Below are 21,536 nucleotides of genomic sequence, written 5' to 3' on the forward strand. Positions count from 1 at the left end.
TCCATTCACCCAGGCCTTTATTTCATCCTGAAGGTTATGATCACACTTTTCTCCAAGTCAATCCAGCACCAAGTTCTGATAAGAATGGTTCCTCCAGAACAGAATGGGCTGCACAATTTGTGGGGAACCTAGGTCAAATTTCAACGTGGAGAATTAAATGTGTGCCTTTCTAAGGGAGAGACCCTGAGCACTCACAACGGTCTCATGCCCATGAGGCTCATCCTGCTGCAGAAAGTCACTCCTACATGTGCTCGCAAGATTGCTGATGCTTCCTTGTCCTGGTCACCCCAGGATGAGGTGGGCAGGCTCTCTGGGCTGGGCACATTTTCCATCTCACTTCCTCTGTGTCTACATGCCTGGCTGTGTCTGCCATTGCTGGTAAGGCTGAGGCTTCCCTTAGGCAGGAAGTTACCCCCATTAGAAGTCCACATTGATAACAGATTCCACCTTTGGACAGAACCCATGGGACAGGCAGTGAATAGATGCATCCATCAGAGGGACACCTAGCTCAAGGGTGGCATATGCAGGATGGCACAGAGAGGGCAGGTCTGTAAGGGCTTGATGACTCCCCAGGGGAGGACGACTTCTGGGGATTTGTGAGGACACAGAGTGCTACAAAGGGATTCTCAGCTGTGGGTGCAACATCTCAGCCTCTGAATTATTCCTCCAACCCCCTTAAAACTGTGTGCCTCCTAAGCACCCTCCTGATGAGCCCAGGATGAGGGTGGAACATGCCTGGGAGGGTGCTCTTGCCACATTCAAGGGGCTCCCCTGTTCTATCTCCATGTAGTGGTGTTTTATTTAGACAGTGATGCCATCTCATTTCTAGTTACATGTCTGGCACTCCTAGACCCTGAGGAGGCCCACGTATCGTGGAAGATGGTGGTGCCTTCAGAGACATGGGGACCCTGAGGAGAGAAGCACTGTGGGGAGGGAGAAGCTCACATTCTTGGTGCCTGGAAAATAGGAGGAGCTGCCCAAGGCATCAGCTTCCAGGGTCTGGAGATGAAGAGGGGTCTGGGCTGCACAGATAGACTTGGAGCCATCAGCATATGTGGTGGTTGAAGCCATGGGTGTCAGTGAGGTCACCCCAGCAAAGTCCAGAGACAGAAAAAGGCATCCCGAAAACCTGACCGAGTGATCCAGTTCCCCTCTGCCAATCTCACAGAGCTAAACATACAAACTGGAATCCTTTAATGTTTTTAAGAGAATGTAAAAACTATATCTTGAGGTAGACAAAGCATCCTTAGGGTACAAAAGTACAAACGATAAAACTTCACTAGAATAAACCTCATCAAATTCTAAAATTTTGCTCTTTGAAAGTATTGTTTTAAAAAATAAAAAAAAGGAAGATAAGGAGAAAAGGAGATAATTGAATGGTAAGCTGATAGCTCTGAAGCCTGGAGAATAGAAGACTATGGAGAACAGGAACAAAAATTAAATTTAAATGGCCATATAGAGGAAAACCTCCAAGCTTTGAATAAGATGTGGGTTTCACTTTAAGCTTAGCGTCTGCGGTAGGCAGAATCACAGCCCTGCAAAAGTATCTACACCGTAGTAGCTCAAACCTGGGAATGTATTCCATTACAGGTGGAAGAAACTTTACAGATGTGATTTAATTAAGGGTTTTGACATGGGGAGATTATCCTGGATGTCTGGGTGGGACAATGTAATCACAAGGGCTCTTACAAGTGAAAGAGACAGATGTAAGAACTGGAGACTTGAAGATGCTGCACTGTGTCTCCATGGAAATGGAAAAGTGCCATGGAATTCCAAAATTAAGAAGGAAAAAGGAAATTTCTGTTAAAGGATTGAGCTTACACTCAATGGAAAGAATACAATTATGGACAGAATCAGAATGCTGACATCAAAAGAAATTATCAGATTAAAGTCATTTTGGGTTTTCTTGTGTTTTCAATCAATCAAACAATCAACAAACCACAGGAGCTGAAACACCTGAGCCTCCCAAGTAGCTGGGACCACAGGCACATGCCACTGCACCCAGCTTTTCACATTAGAATTTTAAAAAATGTTTTCTAAACTTTAAAACAAGATTTTCACATTCCAAAGAAATTTTTATTTTTTGGAGATGGGGCCTCGCTCTGTCACCCAGGCTGGAGTGAGGTGGAGTGAACATGGCACACCTCTACCTCCTGCAGCCTCCACCTCCTGGGATCAAGTGATCCTCCTGCCTCAGCCTCCCGAGTAGCTGGGACCACAAGCGTGCGCCAACACAACTGGATAATGTTTTAATTTTTTTGTAGAGATGGAGTCTCAGCATGTTGCCCAGGCTGCTCTCAGACTCCTGGGCTCAAGCAATCCTCCTCAGTCTCCCAAAGGGCGGAAATCACAGGTGTGAGCCACCCACTTGCACACAAATTATTTTCAAATTAAAAGAGATGGGGAATTCAAAAAATAACATAGGAGTAGCAATACTGATATCAGATAAAATGTATTTTAAGGATTATTATTTAATGATAACAGCAAACTATGTGAAGAAAATACAAGTCTCAAACCTACATGCACCAATGGAATCACTATGTAAAGCAAAAACTATTTAAGAACCGAACTGTAACTTGAGCAGAATTTGTTATATATGGGGATTTTTTTAAAGACGCCTTCACAGAATTGGGCAGATTCAGTAGAGGGTCTTCTCAAAGATAGAAAAACTGCCTAGGTGTGGTGGCTGATGCCTGTAATCCCAGCACTTTGGGAGGCCGAGACGAGTGAATCACTTGAGATCAGGCATTCGAGATCAGCCTGGCCAACATGATGAAACTCCATCTCCATAAAAATACAATACAAAAAAAAAAAAATTAGCTGGACATGGTGCCATGCACCTGTAGTTCCAGCTACTTGGGAGGCTGAGGCAGAAGAATCGGTTGAACCTGAGAGGTGGAGGTTGCAATGAGCTGAGATCCCACCACTGCACTCCAGACTGGGTGACAGAGTGAGACTCTATCTCAAAAGAAAAAAAAAAGATAGAATAATTGAAAAGACAGAATTTTAGTTTTGTCCATGGAACATTTATAAACATTGACCATATTGTGGTCACTAACTACATATGACTATTAAGCACTTGAAATGTGGCTATTCCAAATTGAGATATGCTGTAAGTGTCAACTATATGCTAGAGTTTGAAGACTTAACAACAAAAAAAACTATATTCAATATTTAAGTATTAATTTTATATTGAATACATGTTGAAAGGATATTTGGGATACATCTGGTTAAATAAAATGCATATTCAAATTAATTTCAGTGGTTTTCTCTGGTGTCTAACATGCCCGCTAGAAAAGTTTAAATTATGTATGTGGTTTACATGATATTTCTATTAGACAATTCTGTATTAGACCATGAAGTTAACCTATTAAGAATTTTTTTTAAGTAGCCTCTTCACAAGAAACATTCTCCTATTATAATCCAAAATTCCCTCTCTGGAAACTGAAATCTGTGTTTCATTCTCTGATCACAGACATCCATTGCACCTACATTGACCCAATTCCACTGAACTGAGTCAACCTCTTTGAAACTTCTGCTTCCTCTGAGTGCTTAGGTCTGCTGTGGTCACCTCTCTGTCTTTTGCAAGACAGGACCACTAAAAATTATCACATCAACAATTGTAAATTGCTATTCCTTCATCCTTTCTACTGAAAATCTTGCAGCATGATTTGGATGGATTAGTTCTCAATGTAGTGTCCCTGCTCCTGTCCAGATGAGGCACATCCACAACCATGAAGATGGTGCCTTTACAAATGAGCAGTCTCTGTGAGTCACACCACTCCTTGACCATTCTTTGACAGATCCTCGTCCCTGCCTCTCCTTCCTCTCCGTGGCCATTGAACTGCCTGAACTGCACTACCATTGATCCTTTAAAACTTTATCTCACTGAAGACTATTACAACAATGAGAAGCAGAAATGAAATCTTTGGAAAGATAAGTAGATAGAGAAGCAATTGTAAGTAAATACATTTTTTTAAAAGTGTTTTGCTTGGAACATTGATTGGATGAAGGCACAGATACAGACCTGAGATATCTCAGGCACAGTTGATGCCCCCAATGAAGACCATGTTGGGCATGATCGGCCTGGGGTAGTCCATCACAAAGTCCCCTCGGAACAGCCACACAGACGCATGGCTGAGAAGATCCACCACTGACACCTCTCTCTCAAAAAGCTCAGAGGCAAGGCTTGCATAAGGGGCAGAAAGAGCATGGCAAATGTAGGACAGGGCCAGAGGATAGAGCATGTTCTTGACCCTTTGCAGGAATGTCATGTGGTCTGAATTGGTTGTTAATAACTTAGGAATATAGGAGGAAGGGTTTGGACACTGTGTGCCCTTAAAGGCTAAGTCACATGGAATGTTCCTCAAAAAAAACACAGCAGGAATCGACAGGTACTTGGCCAGCACCACCCCACAGAGGTGAAAGGGGTCTGTTAAAACTACATCAAAGGAAGTAGCATTCAGGTGCCTGATCAGGGCCTCATTATGCAGTAGCTCCACACAAGACCTATGTATGATCAAAGACATATTGTTCATAATTGCCATTCTTCTAGAAAATCTCAACAGAAGATGTTCTGTTTCGAAGAATGACTGAATGTGGCCCAGCAAAAGGTGATCATATTCGTCCTGGGTCCATGAAATGGCATAGGTTGTCAGGGTGAAAAAGTTATCTTCTTTGATGTGCATATTCACCTCCAGGGTGAGGACCACCGCCTGGTGGCCTCTGGCATGGAGCTCCCGCATGGCCTCCCGTATGCTGAGCCAGTGGCTGCCATCAGCGGGCACCACCAGCACGTTCCCACTCTCAGCCCAGGGCTGGACACTGAGGAGAAGCAGCAGTCCTGTGGCCAGCTGCGGCAGGGGAACCTGGAGACCTGTGGCCATCTCAGCAGAAGCCATCAACAGCTGACTATCCAGCCCACGCTGTGCCTTCTACATTTGTTTCCTTCGTCTTAATTACCTTGTCATGAGCCACCTAGCAAATCATCATGTAACTGAAGACAGAGTGCCCTCCTCTAGTTACTTATTACTATTTAATCTATCGTTGCCTTTCATTATGGGCCCCACCCTGGGAAAGACCGATCACTCCTATCTTGAAAAACTCATCTGACCCTGCGCTCACTCTGGGGAACATCCAAGTTCAAGCTCTTGTTTCTCATTCAATTCCCAACACAAGGCTGTGAACACCCATTTCATGTCACTGCCTCCTACTTCTCTGTTAACCACGTTTATCAGGCTGCAGCTGAGGTCTGAGGAGTCACCACTGCCCTAGTCCCCAACCACATGTTCTCTGCTGGATGTGACCCTATTTGCTAACTCTTAAAACTCTTTCTTCCCACGTATGGGTAACACAGTACATCCAAAAAACAGACAACATTGCTAAGCCAGCTTTCTTTAAACAGGGAGCAGGGAGGCTCACTATGTGGTTTTGGCCTTTTTTTTTTTTTTTTTTGCACAAGGATATTTCTCTTAAGGATCACAGAGGACTCTCTATGAAGTGGCTGTCAACATAAAAAAAAAGCTACAGGGAGGCTGAGCTCAAGATGTGATGATCAGATTCTTGCAAAGGCTTTGTTGAGAATTCCCCATCTATCCCATGAAATAAAGGTGCTGCTGTCTAAAGCACACATGGGCAAGACAACTTTAGCAAGGACCCACACAGTGGGTTCAGGGAGCTCCCTGAACCTGGGAGCCTGGATCCTGGCCTCAGATCTTGCACAGTCTGAACTCCTCTTCTGAATGCCGAAGGCTCCAATCTTCCGCAAGTCTGCTAAAGTGTCCATTCATTCAGGCCTTTATTTCATCCTGAAGGTTATGGTCAGGCTTTTCTCCAAGTCAATCCAGCACTAATTTCTGATAAGAATGGTTCCTCCAGAACAGAATAATTTGTGGGGGCCCTAGTTCACATTTCAAGATGGAGAATTAAATGTGTGCTTTTCTAAGGGAGATATCCTGAGCACTCACAACGGTCTCAAGCCCATGAGGCTCGAGAAAGTCACTCCTACATCTGCTTGGCAAGATTGCTGAGGCCTCCTTGTCCTGGTCGCCCTAGGATGCTATGGGCAGGCTCTCTGGGCTGGCCACACTTTCCATCTCACTTCCTCTGTGTCTACATACCTGGCTGTGTCTGCCATTGCTGGTGAGGCTGAGGCTTCCTAATGGGAGGAAGTTACCCCCATTAGAGATCCACATTGGTAACAGATTCCACCTTTGGACAGAACCCACGGGACAGGCAGTGAAGGGAGGTGTCCACCAGGGGGCACAGGCAGGACAGCACAGACAAGGCAGGTCTGCAAGGGCTTTGGGAACTCTCCAGGGGAGGATGATTTCTGGGGATTTGTGAGGACACAGAGCACTAGAAAGGGATTCTCAGTTGTGGGTGTAACCTCTCAACCTCTGAACTATTCCTCCAACCCACTTAAAACTGTGTCCCTCCTGATGAGCTCGGGATGAGGGTGGAACATGCCTGGGAGGGTGCTCTTGTCGCATTCAAGGGGCTCCCCTGTTCTATCCCCAAGTAGTGGTGTTTTATTTAGACAGCAATGTCATCTAATTTCTAGTCCCACGTCTAGGACTCCTAGACCCTGAGGAGGCCCATGTATCTTGGAAGATGATGGTGCCTTCAGAGACATGGGAGCGCTGGGGAGAGCAGGACTGTGGGGAGGGAGAAGCTCACATTCCTGGTGCCTGGGAAACAGGAGGAGCTGCGCAAGGCATCAGCTTCCAGGGTCTGGAGATGAAGAGGGATCTGGGCTGCACAGATAGACTTGGAGCCATCAGCATATGTGGTGGTTGAAGCCATGGGCATCAGTGAGGTCACCCCAGAAAAATTCAGAGATAGAAAAAGGCATCTGAAAGCCTGACCTGAATGATTGGATTAACCTCTGACAATCTCAGAGATATAAACAAAGACCTAAACAAAGACTAAGAGGTCTAAAGACCCCTTTCCACCCAAACCTACAAACTGAAACTGTTTCATTTAAAAAAAAAAAAAAAAAAAAAAGAAACAAATCCTCACACCTTTTGGTAGACAAAGAATTCTTAGATAGGACACAAGGTGTACAAACCACAAAACGTTTGCTAAAATTGACTTAATCAAAATTTACAACTTTTGCTCCATGAAAGATACTGTTTTTTAAAAATGAAACAAAGGACGCTCCACACCAGAAGTAAACACAAACACAACTATCTGACACAGCACTTGTATCCAGAATATGTAAAGAACTCACTACTCAAATATAAGAAGACAAACAACCCAATAAAAGTGTGCAGAAGATTTGAAAGGACACCTTGTAAAAGAAGACAGGCATACGATCAATAAGCACATGAAAAGATCCTCATCAGTCATAAGAGGAACACAAATTAAAACCCAAAGATATTCTACTACACACCTATTAGGATGGCTGAAATGTAAAAGACCAAAAATAGCAAGTCTTAGCAGAAATACAGAGCAGCCAGAGCTCTAATGTATTGCTGTTAGGATCGTAAAATTGTGTAACTGCTTTGGGAACAGTTCGTCTGTTTCTTAAGAAGTCATACATACACCTACCAAGCAACTCAGCAATCCCACTTTTAAGTATTTACCCAAGAAAAATGAAGCCTCAGAAACACTTGCACTCAAATAGTCATAGCAGCTTTAGTCATCATAGCCAACAACTGGAAACCTCCCACGTGTCCATCAATAAATAAATGCATAAGCAAATGATGATATATCTATACAGTAAAATGCTACTCAGAAATCAAAAGGAATGAAATATTGGTACATGTAACAACGTCAAAGGATCTGAAGAGACATTATGCTGAGCCGAAGAGGCCAGACATGAAACAGTATACCTGTGTGCTTTTCATTCATAATTGTATGATTCCATTCAGATGAAACTCTAGAAAAGACAATTCTATTGTCCAGCAACAGAAACCATTCATGGTTGCCTAAGGTGAGGGGAGGTATTGGGTGACTGAGATAGGACAGAAGGAAGTTACCGGGTAATGGAGTGGTCCATATCTTGAACATGGTGATGGTTGTACAGGTAAATAAAATCATTACAACTCAGAAATGTATAATTAAAATGGTTCATTTTATTGCATGTAAACAATACTCCAATAATGTTTCTTTTGGTAGTATCAATTGAAAGCATATCATTCAATTAAAAAAGAACAAGACATTCCCAAGCTGACTGAAAGACAAAAACCTACCATACAAAGTCCTACCTATTCCAAGAAACATTCACAGGAAAACACCTCTATTTAATAATGTTTCTTTCACATCCTGGTATAGTTTTTGAATTTTAAGTTTAAATTTATAAGTATTTACATATATCACAGTAGGAAGAACAATTCCTGAAAGAGAGCAAGAGGCAGAGACTTCCCATACGAAATACTTACAAGCCCCAAAATGATTGCTTTAAAAGTTGGCAGGTCATCGTTTCTGGAGGACATTCTTATTAGGTGTAAACCCATAGATTATTAAAAGAAATTTAGATTAGGACACAGAAAAATCTATCTAGTAATAGGCTTACACGACAAACTAGTAACGAAAAATCTGACATCTAAATAGAAAATATCATTAATTGAAGAGCAATTCGCAGTATGGACAAGTTACTTCCTGTCTCATCCCAGCAGCAACCCCTCCCCCAGACTCTCAAATGTACTTCTGGTGAAGATCCACTCCCAGCTCAGGATAGAACATGTGACCTAGGCCTCAACCAATCAGCACGTCTCATCCCCTTGGCCACCATGATTAGTTCAGAGACGGGCATGTGACTTCATTAGAGCCAAGGAGGCAGAAGAAGTTTAACTAGGAATCCTGGGAAAAGAACTCAGGCTGAAGCCCCTGCTGCTTAGGTATTATGAGACTGAGAAGGATATCATGGCCAAGGAAACAGAGTCAAGAAATGGAAACATATAAATGGGTTCTGGTGACATGGTTTGGCTCTGTAGCAATCAATACCTAACCAGATATCCCCTGAAATTGTTCTAGTATGTGAACCAATAAAAGAGCTTTAAAAAGAAAGCCCTGCAACAAATTCACTGAGTCAAGAATTTGGGGAAGTTGGCCAAATAAAGTGATCACAGGTTGCATTGATTTTTTTTGGGGGGGGGGTGGGGAGTTGGTCAGGGTCTTGCTCTGTTGCCCAGGCTGGAGTGCAATGATGCAAACATAGCTCACTGGAACCTTGAACTCCTGGGCTCAAATCCTCCTTCCACCTCAGCCTTCCGAGTAGTTAGGCCTACAGGCATGTGCTACCATGCCCAGCGAAGCTTTTATTTTTTGTAGTGAAGGAATCTCACTATGCTGCCTAGGCTGGTCTCAAACTCGTGGGCTTAAGCTATCCCCCTGCTTCAGCCCCGCAAAGTGCTGGGATTATAAGCATGAGCCACCATGCTCAGCCAGTTGCATCAATTCTATTAAATGCAGAAGGTAAATACCAGCTCTTATCCTCACTGGTGAAACGACTTGATAAAAGAAAACGCGCACACACACAAAAGACGTTTAAATGAAAAATTAATAAGGGAAATGCAAGTTCAAATAACCTTGAGATATTTTTCACCTATTGAATTGTCAAAAACCCAAAACGTCTGAAGATAATAAATGTGGCAAGGATATGAAGGAAAGTGTACACTTATACATTGCTAGGGGAAGAATAAATTGTTAATGCCTAATGACATTTCAAATGTGCATGACACAGTAAGTCCCTTTTCTGGCATCTCCCCTATGGAAACTCCCACACAGGAGCACAATGAGTCATATACTAAGATGTTTATTGTAATTCGTTTGAATAAAAGTAAAAAGCAAGATGCAGAGTGGGGGAAGATATTTGCAATACCTGTAACTGCCAAAGAACTAGTATCCAGAATGCATAAATAATTTGAGTAGACAAATAACCCAGTGGGCAATAGACTCGAATGGGCGAAAGAGGAAATCCAAATGACCATTAAGTATATTTTAAAACCCTCAATATAATCAGTCATGTACATAACTAATGCCTTAGCAATCAGGGAAATGTACAACTACTCTGAAAAATAGTTGGCCGGGCACGGTGGCTCAAGCCTGTAATCCCAGCACTTTGGGAGGCCGAGACGGGCGGATCACAAGGTCAGGAGATCGAGACCATCCTGGCTAACCCGGTGAAACCCCGTCTCTACTAAAAAATACAAAAAACTAGCCGGGCGAGGTGGCGGGCGCCTATAGTCTCAGCTACTCGGGAGGCTGAGGCAGGAGAATGGCATGAACCCAACAGGCGGAGCTTGCAGTGAGCTGAGATCCTGCCACTGCACTCCAGTTTGGGTGACAGAGTGAGACTCCGTCTCAAAAAAAAAAAAAAGAAAAGAAAAAAGAAAATAGTTATATCTTATTAAATTAATGATATGCACACTCTCCAACGCAGCAGCTCCACCCCAGGTATATACTCTAGAAACCTACTCATATGTGTTTCAGAACATAAAAGAATGTTCATTGTAACATTGGTCACAACAGTGAAAAGCTAGACACAACCCAAAGCCCATCAACAGAAGAATGGATAAATAAAATTGTGGTGTGTTCATACAATGGGATACATTCAGTACTGACAATGCACAGACTACAACTTGTAAGAACACACATCATGAATCTCTCAGACATAAGTTTGAACCAAAAAAAAAAAAAAGACAAAAAAAAGAAAATTCTATTTATATTAAGTACCGAAACAGGTAAAATCATCTATATTATTTAGAGATGCAAATTTAGGTGGCAAAATTGTAAAGAAAAGCAAATAAATAGCCAGGGGAGGGAGAACATCAAAAAGAATAGCTCATGGATGCTGAGCTTAATACCTAGGTGATTTACAACTTTTGCTCCTTGAAAGATACTGTTTTTTTAAAAATGAAACAAAGGATGCCACACACCAGAAGTAAACACAAACACAACTATCTGACACAGCACTTGTATCCAGAATATGTAAAGAACTCACTACTCAAATGTAAGTAGACAAACAACCCAATAAAAGTGTGCAGAATATTTGAAAGGACACCTTGTAAAAGAAGACAGGCATATGATCAATAAGCACATGAAAAGATCCTCATCAGTACCACCTTAATACCTAGGTGATAGGCTGATCTGTGCAGCAAACCACCATGGCACATGTTTAGCTATGTAACAAACCTGCACATCCTGCATGTGTGCTCTGGAACTTAAAATAAATGTTGATGAAAAAAAACACAAAAGAAATAATCATCACAAAAGTCAGAGAAAGGATGGAAAGGGAATAGAACGGAGGACAGGCACCCAGGATGGATGTCTGGGTGCTGATAAACTGCAGTGACCTCCGGGGTACAAAACCTAACGCAGAGTATTTTGGGGGTCCCTCAGCTGCCATGCAAAGTGGAGCACATGCAGATGGGACTTTGTCCACCTGGGCAGCTTCCTCTACCTTGGGGGCTGGCTGACACGGATCCTAGGTTCCTGTTGATTCTTACTGCCTATCTGTAAAGATTAAAGTTTCTTTGCCTGACTTGCACAAGCGTTCCATCTCACCAGACTCGTACTCTGTCTGGCAGCTAGGATCGTAAAATGCCTCCGACCAGAGCTGGGAAGTGCCAGGTCTAGGAGTCTTAGCAGAGATTGCCGAGGTGGTTAGAGTCCTGCCCTGGAATTGGCAACCCAACCCAGGTGCGTGGTGCATGGTATTTCTCTCCCAGAGATGGATACCAGTGCACGGCACTCTGCTTCACAGTCACCATCAACCCGGAGATTCCAGAATTCGATGACTTTTCAGTGACAAGGAGGAGTGGGGTGGGGAGTAGAAAACAGACCCACAGGGATGGGGCACAGACACAGCAGAAACACTGATTCCTCTAGTCTTCTTATCACATACTTAGGTCCACCTCCCATCTCCACTCCTACCCTAAGGTTTGAGAAACACCTAGGAAAAAAGCTATGTTTCTAAGCCACTGTAAAATCCTCAGCAACATGCCAGCCTAGACACCCTCATGTACCCAGCCTATGGTGAAACCTCAGTGGTCATTTGCTCTGACCAAGTCTGTGGCTGAAAGACCACGTGAAGTTTGAGGGTAAATATACTTGGCCTCAGCTTTTATACAATGCCCTAAATTAGAAGAATGTTTTTTCAGGGTCACCAGCTTGAACAGTTCCAGAAGGCACTATCTACATAGTACCTGGCACTGGCCCCACCCCTGAGGTTGTGCAATCCAGCTGCCCTGGTTCTCTCACTCTCCCAACTCCACATTTGCCCCTGCCAGGGCCAGTTTTGTGGAGGAGCAGCCCGGGCAGACACATCACATTCCACATTTAGAAGGGTCTCATGCTTTGTTTAATACTTTGCTGTCAGTGTCCTGAAATTCTTTCTTTTCTTTTTTTTTTTTTTTGAGACAGAGTCTAGCTCTGTCACCCAGGCTGGCGTGCAGTGGCACGCAGTGGCGTGATCTTAGCTCACTGCAACCTCTGCCTCCCAGTTCCAAGTGCAAGTGATTCTCACACCTCAGCCTCCTGAGTAGCTGGAACCACAGGCATGCACCTCCACGCCCAGCTAATTTTTTGTCTTTTTAGTAGAGAAGGAGTTTCACTGTTTTGGCCAGGGCAGTCTTGAATTCCTGGCCTCAAGTGATCTGCCTGCCTCAGCTTCCCACTTCAGCTTCAGCCACTGTGCTCGGCCTGAAATTCTTACTAATTTTTGAACAAAGGGCATTTTGCACTAAGACACTCAAAAGTATGCAGCTGATCTGTTACCGACCTACCTGCTCAGGGTATTAAAAGATACCAGTATACCAGTTTGAAACAGTGGTTGTGAATATTATCTCACAACTATAATTTGTGAGAAGACCTTCAACTTCCTAGAACTGTGAACTCAGTTTCCTCTCTCTTCAGAGCCTTTCCCAGACCCATAAACCATTTCTGTCTCTTCCCACGAGCAACATCGCCAGCTGCTCTTCACAGCTGAAGGTAATCTCCCCACCCTGATTCTTAAAAAAGTATTTATTACCATTAAATTTGCCTCATGTGTGTCTGCTAAAAAATATGTGCAATTTTGAAGGACAAATTATGAGCCACCTCTGAAGACAAGTCTCTGATAAGTATCATTTTAAAAGCACAAACAAAATAAAAGCAAAACCCCATGTAATAAGACAAAAAATGAGAGAATGTGTTGCTGGAAAACTCAACTTACAAGAAATACTAAAGGAAGTTTTTCAGGTTGAAAGCAAGTGACCCCATAGAATAATCTGAATTCATACAGAATAAAAGCACCGATAATAGTAATCATGTAGTTATAAAAGGCAGTACCAATGCATACTTTCCTTTTATTCTTTTTTTTTTTTCCAGACGAAGTGTCGCTCTTGTTCCCCAGGCTGGAGTGCAATGGCACAATCTTGGCTCACTCTAATCTCCGCCTCCCAGGTTCAAGCAATTCTCCTGCCTCAGCTTTCCGAGTAGCTAGGATTACAGGCGCCTGCCACCACACCTGGCTAATTTCTGTATTTTAAGTAGAGATGGGGTTTCACCGTGTTGGCCAGGCTGGTCTTGATCCAGGCTGGTCTCAGGTGATCCGCTCACCTCGGCCTTCCAAAGTGCTGGGATTACAGGCGTGAGCCACCGCGCCCGGCCCTGTTCTCTTAACTGATTTTAAAAGCAATCCTAAAAAGCAATATACATATATATAATTATGTTGTTGAGACTATAACATATGGAAGTGTAATATATTTGACAATAACAGCACAAGGGAGGCAGTTGGGAGCAAAGGTAAACTGGGCTTAGAAATGATACCATAAGGTAACTCAGATCCATAAGAACAAAGGAAGAGAACCAAAAATGATCAATAAAAAGGTTAATATAACAAACTCTATAAATACATACTTGCTCTTCTTTCTTCTCTCTGATTCTTGAAAGCATGTGCATTTATATAAAGTAATATCACTTTGTAATATCACAAAGTAATGTTGTTTAGTTTGTAACATATATAGATGTACCATGTACAACAATAATATCATGAAAAGGGGAGAAATGAAATAGAGCTATATAGGAATGCCATTTCAGTATTTAACTGGAATTAAGTTGGTATAAATCTGAAGTAGATACTGGTAGGTTAAAATGTATGTGCTAAGCCCTAGAACAACCACTCAGAGCACAACTTTTTTAAATAGTGGAAAGAAAAACATTAAAGGATTTTACATGTTGCACTAGAAAATATTCACTCAATGCCAAAAAAAAAGAAAAAAGCAATAAAGGCGGAACAGAGGAACAAATAAATACATGAGAGATACAGAACATAAAAAGTAAAATGGGGCCAGGCACAGTGGCTCAATACCTGTAATCCCAGCACTTTGAAAGGCTGAGGCGGGTGGATCACTTGAGGTCAGGAGTTTGAGACCAGACTGGCTAACATGGTAAAACTCTGTCTGTACAAAAAATACAAAAATTAGCCAGGCATGGTGGCACACACCTGTAGTTCCAGCTGCGCAGGCAGCTGACGTGGGAGAATTGCTTGAACCCAGGAGGCAGAGGTTGCAGTGGGTCAAGATCGCACCACTGCACTCCAGCCTGGGTGACAGAGTGAGATTTTGTCTCAAAAAAAAAAAAAAAAAAAAAAAAAAAAAAAAAAACGAAAGAAAGAAAAAAATGATAGTAGACATAAAATTCATCTACATCAATAATAGAATTAAATGTGAATGGATTAAACAACTCAATTAAAAGACAGAGATTGTCAGACTGGATAAAAACAAGGCCTCATAATATCTTGTCTGCAAAGATACATTTGAGATTTAAAAACAAAAAAAATTATATTTAAAACATAAATTTTACAAAGTAAAATGGTGGAAAAATAATATATCATAAAACAGCAACCAAAAGAATTGCAGATTGGTTATACTAATATCAGATACAATAGACTATTTTTTAATGACACACTATCGTGAAGTAAGATAATATAGACCTTAAAACAAAAAATATTACTAGCAATAAAGAGGGTAATTGTGTAACGATAAGTGTCACTCTACCAGGAAACTAAAGTAAACACAAGAAGGCAGAAAATAATAAAGAATAGAGGTGAAATTAATGCCAGAGAGATACAGAAGCAATCCAGAAAAATCAACAAAACCAAAGTTGTTTATTTGAAAATAAAGACAAAATGGATAAACCTTCAGTGAGATCAACACAGAAAAAAGAGAGAAGACTCAAACTGCTAAAAATATGAAATGAAAGAGGCAACATTACTACCAACCTTACAGAAATAAAAAGTACTATAAGGGAACACTCTGGACCATTTTATGCTAAGCAATTAGATAACTTAGATAAAATGGACAAATTCTTAGAAAGAAATAAACTACTGAAATTGAATCAAAAAGAAATACAAAATCTAAATAAAGCCATAACAGGTAAAAAGATTAAATGAGTAATTTTAAAACCTCCTGGAAGAAAAGTCGAGGCCCAGACAGTTTCACTAGTGAATTCTATCAAATACGTAAAAAATGAATACCAATTCTTGACAGACTATTCCCAAAAAACAGAAAAGGAGGGAACATTCTCCAGCTTATTCTACAAGGCCGGTAATATTCAGATAGCAAACACAGACCAAGGCTTTGCAAGAAAATAAAACTTCTAATATCTCTTATGGATATGATGCAAAAGTCCTCAATAAAATGCTGTCAAACCAAATTCAGTAACATGTAAAAGGATTATACAACACATCAAGTGGGATTATTCTAGGAATACAAGGTTCGTTTGGCACCTGAAAATCAGTTAACACATATCACTAGAATAGGGGACCAAGAAGAAAACCATGTTCATTTCAATAGACACAGAAAAAGCATTTGACAAAACCAAACACCTCAGATATGGTAAGAATACTCAGTGAGCTAGGAATAGATGCAAATTTCCTTGATCTGATAATGTGGGGGACACCTACTCAAAAAATCTCCAGTTAACACCTCATGTGCTGAAAGACTGAATGTTCCCCACCTAAGATCAGGAAGAACATAAGAATCTTCTCTTTCCTCTTCTATTCAACACTGTACTACAGGTTCTAGCCAGGGTAATTAGATAAGCAAAAGAAATAAATGTCATCCTTATTAGAAAGGAAGAAGTAAAGCTATCTTTATTTGTAGATGATATGATCTTGTATGTAGAAAATCCTAAGAAATTCACGAAAAAAAAACTATTAGAACAAATAAACAAGTTCAGAAATGTTAAAATACAAGATCAATATACAAAACTCAATTGTATTTCTAGACACTAGAAATGAACAACACAAAATTAGAATTAAGAAAATAATTCTATTTAAAATAGCATCTAAAAGAATAAAATATTTAGGAATAGATTTAATTTTTTTAAGTGTGGCACTTTACACTGAAAAGCAAAAACTGATGTTGAAAGATATTAAAGAAGACCTAAGTAAAATGAAAGACATCCCACGTTCATGAATCAGAAGATTTAATCTTGTTAAGTTGGCAATACCCACAAATTGATCTATAGATTCAACACAATTTCTATCAAAATTCCAGCTGGAAATTTTTGCAGAAATTGACAAACTGGCCCCTAACATTCATATGGAAATTCAAGGTACCCAGTATGGCCAAAACAATCTTAAAAAGGAATAACAAATTTAGAGGATTTGTAATTCCCAATTTCAAACTTACTATAAAGCTACAGTAATCAAGGCTGGGGGCAGTGGCGCACACCTGAAATCCCAGCACTTTGGGAGCTCGAGGTGGGTGGATCACTTGAGGTCAGGAGTTTGAGACCAGCCTGGCCAACATGGCAAAATCCTGTCTCTACCAAAAAAAAAAAGCTACAGTAATCAAGACACACACTGGCAGTTCCTCGAAAGATTAAGTATACAGTTACCATACAACCCAGCAATTCTACTAAGTATATACCCAAGAGAACTGAAAACACATATACAAGTAAAACTCATACACAAATATGTCCACAGTAGCTTTACTCATAATAGCAAAAAAGTGGAAACCACCCAAATGTCCATCAATTTACAAGTAGACATACGAAGTGTGGTATATGCATAGAACAGAATATTATTTGGCAATATAAAGTTATTCCACAACATGAATGAACCTTGAAACCTTTATGCTAAAGGGAAAAAGCTACTCATGTATTTTGTGAATGGAATCCATAGAAATAGGCAAATCCATAAGGACAGAAAGTTGATTAATGGCTGCCAGGGGCTGGAAGAAGGAGAGAAAGAAGAGTGAGTGATAATAGATATAAGGTATCTTTTGGGAGTGACTGAAAATGTTCTAAAGTTGACTATGATAATGGTTGTACAAATCTGTGACTATACTAAAAACCATTAAAATGAGTGAATTGTATATATGTGAATTGCATCATAATAAAGTTATATTTTCATAACCCCTTATTCTCATTCTCCTAGAGTTATCTAAATTACTAATCAGTCAAGGTTCCAGGCTTTTATGTACTCATGTTGAATACTTTTTTTTAACTGAATCATTCTAGCATTCAGCTACTCTTTAGATAATTATCTGTTAACAGAAACACTGCTGCCAAAATGTTCCACATGCCTGGAAACGCCCCAGGTAATCAGTCACAAAGATAAACACAGCGTTTTGAAAGACAGGCAGAATTTTAAAGCCATTGTAGATATTGGCCTAAGTCATGTATTTTAAAAAGTGCCTATTAAGAATGACTTGGCATTTTGGGGCCGGGCGCAGTGGCTCATGCCTGTAATCCCAGCACTTTGGGAGGCCGAGGCGGGGGGATCACGAGGTCAGGAAATCGAGACCATCCTGGCTAACACAGTGAAACCCCGTCTTTAATTGAAAAATACAAAAAATTAGCCAGGTGTTGCGGCGCGCGCCTGTAGTCCCAGCTACTCAGGAGGCTGAGGCAGGAAAATGGCGTGAACCTGGGAGGCAGAGCTTGCAGTGACCTGAGATCATGCCACTGCACTCCAGCCTGGGTGACAGAGTGAGACTCCATCTCAAAAAGAAAAAAAAAAGGAATGACTTGGCATTTGGAGGCTTTTATTCCACTGACTTGCCAAGAATGAACCCACGGCTCAACCAAGAAAGGCTGAGATTTCACCCTGAATGAGCATTCCTTGCAAAGACCCCTATAGGGAGACAAACAGCTCAGAGGGTGGGCACAGGATCCTTGCTGTCCTCCACACATCCAGGCGGGGGCCCTGCTGCGTAGACACCATTGGATTCACTTGGAATTGATTTAGATCAGAGTTTCTCAATTTCAGCACTCGTGACATTTTGAGCCAGAGTAATTCGGTGTTAGGAGTTGGGGGGTGGGTGTTTTTCCACACATTGTACAACTTTCAACAGCATCCCTGGCTCTACCTACATCCTACTGACTGTTTCGCCTCTCCAGTTGCAACACCAAAAATGTCTTCAGACATATCTGTCCTAGGGGAAAAATTAGACCTGTTTGAGAACTACCATTTAGATGAACCCAGAACATGAGAGGAGGAAACTTGGGAGCAGAACTAGTCCTGAGGAATTGGGGTCTAGTTTTCTGGGAAAATGCTCCGTAAACAATGCTGCAAGAAAACCACATTCATTGTTTTTATTACCTGTTGGCAAGAAAGTCTCAGCCTGTATTCAGGCCTCTAGGCCTGAGCTTGCATTCTATTCCTTTCTATAGACCATGCTGGGAAGAGAGGATGTCCCAGAGCCAGAGCTCTGGCCATGACCTGGCTCTATGGTCTGAATGGCCCTGTCCTTCTAAAGGCTTGAACAGTTCTTTGTATTACAAGGAGAACAGACTAGGATTTACCTCTGACCTTCTTTGTTCTAGGGAAAACACTCCAATGACCCTTCTCATAATGAAATGCAAAGTTAAATTCTCTTCTAAAATTGAGATCTTTGAAACCTGGCCATATCAATAGGAAAAGAGGTTATCCCTGGGATGGATGAAACTCAACAAAATAGCAAAAAGGACAGCATAAGAGTGTCCCAGCATCTGGCCTGGATTCAAGTCCCTATAGGAAGAGGAGAAGGGCCTAAAAACAAAGGTTCTTTATTTACTTATTTATTTATTTTATTTTATTTTATTTATTTTTTTCATGCAACAGCATGAGATTCTGGGGAAGAAGTGAGGACCGGAGAGACAGACAGAAAGGTTGCAAGGCACCTGTGAGAATCTGGCATAAGCTGAACTGTCTTGGGGCAGGTCATAAGGTGCACAGAGCTGGAGAGGAGGCCCTGGGCAGGGCTGGGATAAGTTGTTTCAGGACATCTGGGACTGCCTGGTGGCTCAGCCTCTGATGTTCTCACAGCAGGAATTTCCGCTTCTCCGAGGGCCAGCTTGGACAGAAACCAAGCAGCCCTCTGAGATGGCCACGTCCCTCCTTGGGCAGAGGAGGCAGGTAAAGCTTTGGTCAAAGTCGCAAAGTCACACCAACATGGAAATGAGAGGGAAGTGATCCTGCTTTACTCTTCCACAAGGCAGGCTGGGAGCCCAGAGGTTACCATGAGAAAGGACACTCTTTCTTTGTGAATCATAGCATTATGTAAAAACTGGTCACCAACCTATGGTTTTCAAGGAGATCGAGACCATCCTGGCTAACACGGTGAAACCCCAGCCCTACTAAAAAAAATACAAAAAAATTAGCCGGGCGTGGTGGTGGGCGCCTATAGTCCCAGCTACTCAGGAGGCTGAGGCAGGAGAACGGCGTGAACCCGGGAGGCAGACGTTGCAGTGAGCTGAGATCACGCCACTGCACTCCAGCCTGGGCAACAGAGCAAGACTCTGCCTCAAAAAAAAAAAGGGGGGGTTTGCACATTTTTTTCAGAAATGTATTTGTTTTATCGTTGGGTCATTAGTTACCTATAAAGCATGCTTACTAACCTGATAGGTGAAATTGAATTCCAGTTTGTTAATTTGAATTTCTTGGATTATTTCTGAAATTAAACATGTTCTTAAAGTTTTCTTGGCCACTTGTGTTCTGTTTACTTTATGTATTGCCTGATTATGTGATTTGCCTAACAAAGAGTGCATTTTTAAGCTATAATCAGGGCTTCATTTTCTATGATCTGTGATGTATCTTCTTGTCTTAAATAATTTATTGCGACAAAGTCACATAAAATTAACCATGTGAAAGTGAACAATTTCATGGCATTTAGCACATTCATGTTTTGCAACTGACACCTCTATCTGGTTCCAGACATTTCCACCTGTCCAAAGACACACTTTTTTTCATAGTGTTGAAATGGTTTGACTATTGGACAAAAGAAATTCTATTCTGATCACTTTAATTTAATTCCTAATAATTAAAAGTGCATGTTGATAATTACATATCATAATACAGAATGTTCTCTAGGAGGACATGCTGGGAATACAGTTGAGATACAAACGAGGTCAAGCACCAGACATAGGGTCACAGGGCTCAAAAAGTACATTCACTATAGCTCAGTTTCTCAATATAACTGAGTACAACTTTTTGAAAAAATAAGATAATTGGTACCAAGGTGCAGAAATGATATTTTTTCTCTCTTATGCCAACTATTTCTTTGTAACAAGAATAAATAACTTTCATTTACTTTTTTCCAATACCCCAGACTTCAAGGAGAAGGAATAAATAGCTTTGATTCAACCAATAGTATGAACTCATTAAATAAATGCATAACTTTTGCTTATTAACTTCTTAATTAGATTTTCCTGAAATTAAAAGGAAATTCAAAATTACTTGAAACAAATGAAAATGGAAACACAATGTATCAAAATCTATGGGCTACAGCAAAACCAGAACTAAGAGAGACGTTTTTAACAATAAATGCCTACAACCAAAAAGTAGAAAGATTTCGAATAAACAACCTAACAATGCACCTCAAGGAACTAAAAAAGCAAAAGTATACCAACTCAAAATTTATAGAAGGGAAGAAATAATAAAGATCAGGGAAGAAATAAATTAAATTGAGACTAAATAAACAATGCAAAAGACCAATGAAACAAAAAGTTGTTTATAAAAAAAAAAGATAAACAAAATTGGCAAAAGTGACAGACCGGATTAAGAAAATGTGGCACATATACACCATGGAATACTATGCAGCCATAAAAAAGGATGAGTTCATGTCCTTTGCAGGGACATGAATGCAGCTGGAAACCTTCATTCTGAGCAAACTATCGCAAGAACAGAAAACCAAATACCGCATGTTCTCACTCATAGGTGGGAACTGAACAGTGAGATCACTTGGATACAGGAAGGGGAACATCATACACTGGGGCCTATTGTGGGGAGGGGGAGGGGGGAGGGATAGCATTAGGAGATATACCTAATGTAAATGATGAGTTAATGGGTGCAGCACACCAACATGGCACATGTATACATATGTAACAAACCTGCACGTTGTGCACATGTACCCTAGAACTTCAAGTATAATAAAATAAATAAATAAATAAATAAAGATAAACACAATTGGCAGTTCTTGAACTAGACTAAGAAAAAGAGAAAACACTAAGATAAAATCAGAAATGAAAAAAGGAAACATAGCAACTGACCCCACAGAAATACAAAGGATCATTAGAGACTATTGTGAACAACTACGTGCCAACCAATTAGAAAACCTAGA

General features: G+C 41.1%; 2 protein-coding genes across 5 annotated transcripts in view; both read right to left on the reverse strand.

The window, feature by feature from the left end:
• The window catches only part of LOC108540985 (UDP-glucuronosyltransferase 1-6), a 107,244-nt gene that overhangs the window by 57,055 nt on the left and 28,653 nt on the right, over positions 1 to 21,536 (reverse strand). The window lies entirely within an intron of this gene.
• Positions 4,038 to 4,886, reverse strand: LOC108540987 (UDP-glucuronosyltransferase 1-5-like). The gene has a single exon (XM_017890374.1). The coding sequence runs from the start codon at positions 4,884 to 4,886 to the stop codon at positions 4,038 to 4,040; it is 849 nt and encodes a 282-aa protein (XP_017745863.1).

The sequence above is a fragment of the Rhinopithecus bieti genome, unplaced genomic scaffold, assembly GCF_001698545.2.
Source record: "Rhinopithecus bieti isolate Rb0 unplaced genomic scaffold, ASM169854v2 scaffold_19482, whole genome shotgun sequence".
Classification (NCBI taxonomy): Eukaryota; Metazoa; Chordata; class Mammalia; order Primates; family Cercopithecidae; genus Rhinopithecus; species Rhinopithecus bieti.